Source organism: Cariama cristata, unplaced genomic scaffold (assembly GCF_000690535.1).
Source record: "Cariama cristata isolate BGI_N322 unplaced genomic scaffold, ASM69053v1 scaffold23752, whole genome shotgun sequence".
Taxonomy (NCBI): domain Eukaryota; kingdom Metazoa; phylum Chordata; class Aves; order Cariamiformes; family Cariamidae; genus Cariama; species Cariama cristata.
In genome coordinates this window covers 1-1,607 of record NW_009605845.1, presented here as the reverse complement: position 1 = coordinate 1,607, position 1,607 = coordinate 1, and the positions used below count along the sequence as shown (strand labels likewise).

At 60.5% G+C, this 1,607-nt stretch overlaps 1 protein-coding gene across 1 annotated transcript in view; it reads right to left on the bottom strand.

Moving 5' to 3' along the window:
• The window catches only part of NOS1AP (nitric oxide synthase 1 (neuronal) adaptor protein), a gene marked incomplete at its 5' end in the record, with an annotated part of 1,145 nt that extends 340 nt beyond the window's left edge, over positions 1–805 (bottom strand). The window contains 2 exons of the mRNA XM_009696154.1: positions 4–64; positions 640–805. Coding sequence (XP_009694456.1) covers positions 4–64; positions 640–805 — 227 coding nt within the window. The remainder of the gene's footprint in view (positions 1–3; positions 65–639) is intronic.
• Positions 806–1,607: the final 802 nt, after the last annotated feature.

Below are 1,607 nucleotides of genomic sequence, written 5' to 3'. Positions count from 1 at the left end.
TCGCAGAGGACGGGGAGGACGTTGGAGCGGAAGGTGATCTCCAGCAGACTGTCCTGAGAGCCCGCTGCAAGAGAAGGGCACGGCTGAGAAGCAGGCAGTGCCAACCTGGCTTGCCTGGGTGTCCCCTGGCCACCTGCTGCAGACTGGCCAGAGGAGGATGGTCTGGGGTCATTTGGGTGTCAACCTCCCCACCGCCACCATTTAGAGGGGCTCATTTGGTGTCACTGGTGCCAGGAGCTGCTGCTGGCCAACAAAGAGCCAGTTTTGCAGGATAAAAACTTATCTGTCTCCCATCCCAGCTCCTGCAGGGAGCTGATGGCCACATCTGCTGGAGAGGAAGGTCAAGGAGGGGCTATTGGGCAGGTAAGGAGCTGGCCTAGAGCTTGCAGCCAGTGGGGAAAGCAGACATACAGCTGATGGACGTATGTGACTACCTGTCCATACAGCCCTCCCCATGCCCCTTCCCACGCCGCATGCAAGCACCCTGCCGCACACGCACAAGGCAGGCCAGAGGGGCACTAATACTCCCCTACACAAAACCACTGGAAATGCACAAAAACCCCAAGAGAAACACCCACATGCATGTCCTCCACAGACCCGGCTAGCTGCGAGGGGAGAGGAAGGGGCAGGAGCGCTTACTGGTGGTGTTCCCCGCCAGCTTCAGCTCCAGCTCCTGCACCTGTTTGACCAGGAGCGAGATGTGCTGCAGCAAGTCCTTGTTCTGGAGCAGGAGCTGATGCACGCGAGCTTGGGCCTCCAGCCGTGCCGCCGCCTCAGCGGCCAGCTGGTCCTTCAGCAAGTGGACCTGTGTGACAGGAGAGAGTGGGTCAGCGTGTGGGAGATGCTGCTCGAGCGCTGAGACCTTCAGCTCATCTACCGGGGCTCACCAGCATCCCACCAAATGATTTGATGAAGAAGTCATTCCCTGTGGGTACCAGCAGATGTGATGGGGAGAGCGGGGTCAGGCAGCAGTGTCACACCAGGGCACACTCAGTAAATCCAGCCCATGGTCTCCTGGACTCCTTGATGGAAAAGCCTGAGGCGAAGGGAGGCGGCGCTGACCGAACTGTTGGTCACGCACGTGTGCCACCAATGCACAAGGAAAGGGCAGCCCAGGAGGAAGCAGATGGATGCGGAAGAGAAGAGACACTTGACCAACTGGATGGTGCTGCGGGTGCATGAGGGTGCAGCCATGCACCGTGAGCAGGCCCTGGACCAGCTGTCTGTCCGGGCAGGTTTCCCACCCTGCCAGTGGCGTCTGTCACTAGCAGGGGCTGGAGCATCAGAGCTGCCCCAGAGCTGCAGGCGGTTCCAGCTGTGACAGGCACGACACACCTGGAGCAACGCAGATGGCAGAGCGCTGCCGAGCCCTGCCAGTGGCGTCTGTCACTAGCAGGGGCTGGAGCATCAGAGCTGCCCCAGAGCTGCAGGCGGTTCCAGCTGTGACAGGCACGACACACCTGGAGCAACGCAGATGGCAGAGCGCTGCCGAGACATGGTGGCTCTGGGGATGCGAGCTGGCTGCTCATCCTGATCCTGGGAAGCAATGCCTGGACGTTAGCCCACGGGGAGTCCATGGGCAAGAAGCCCATCGATTTCAGCATAAC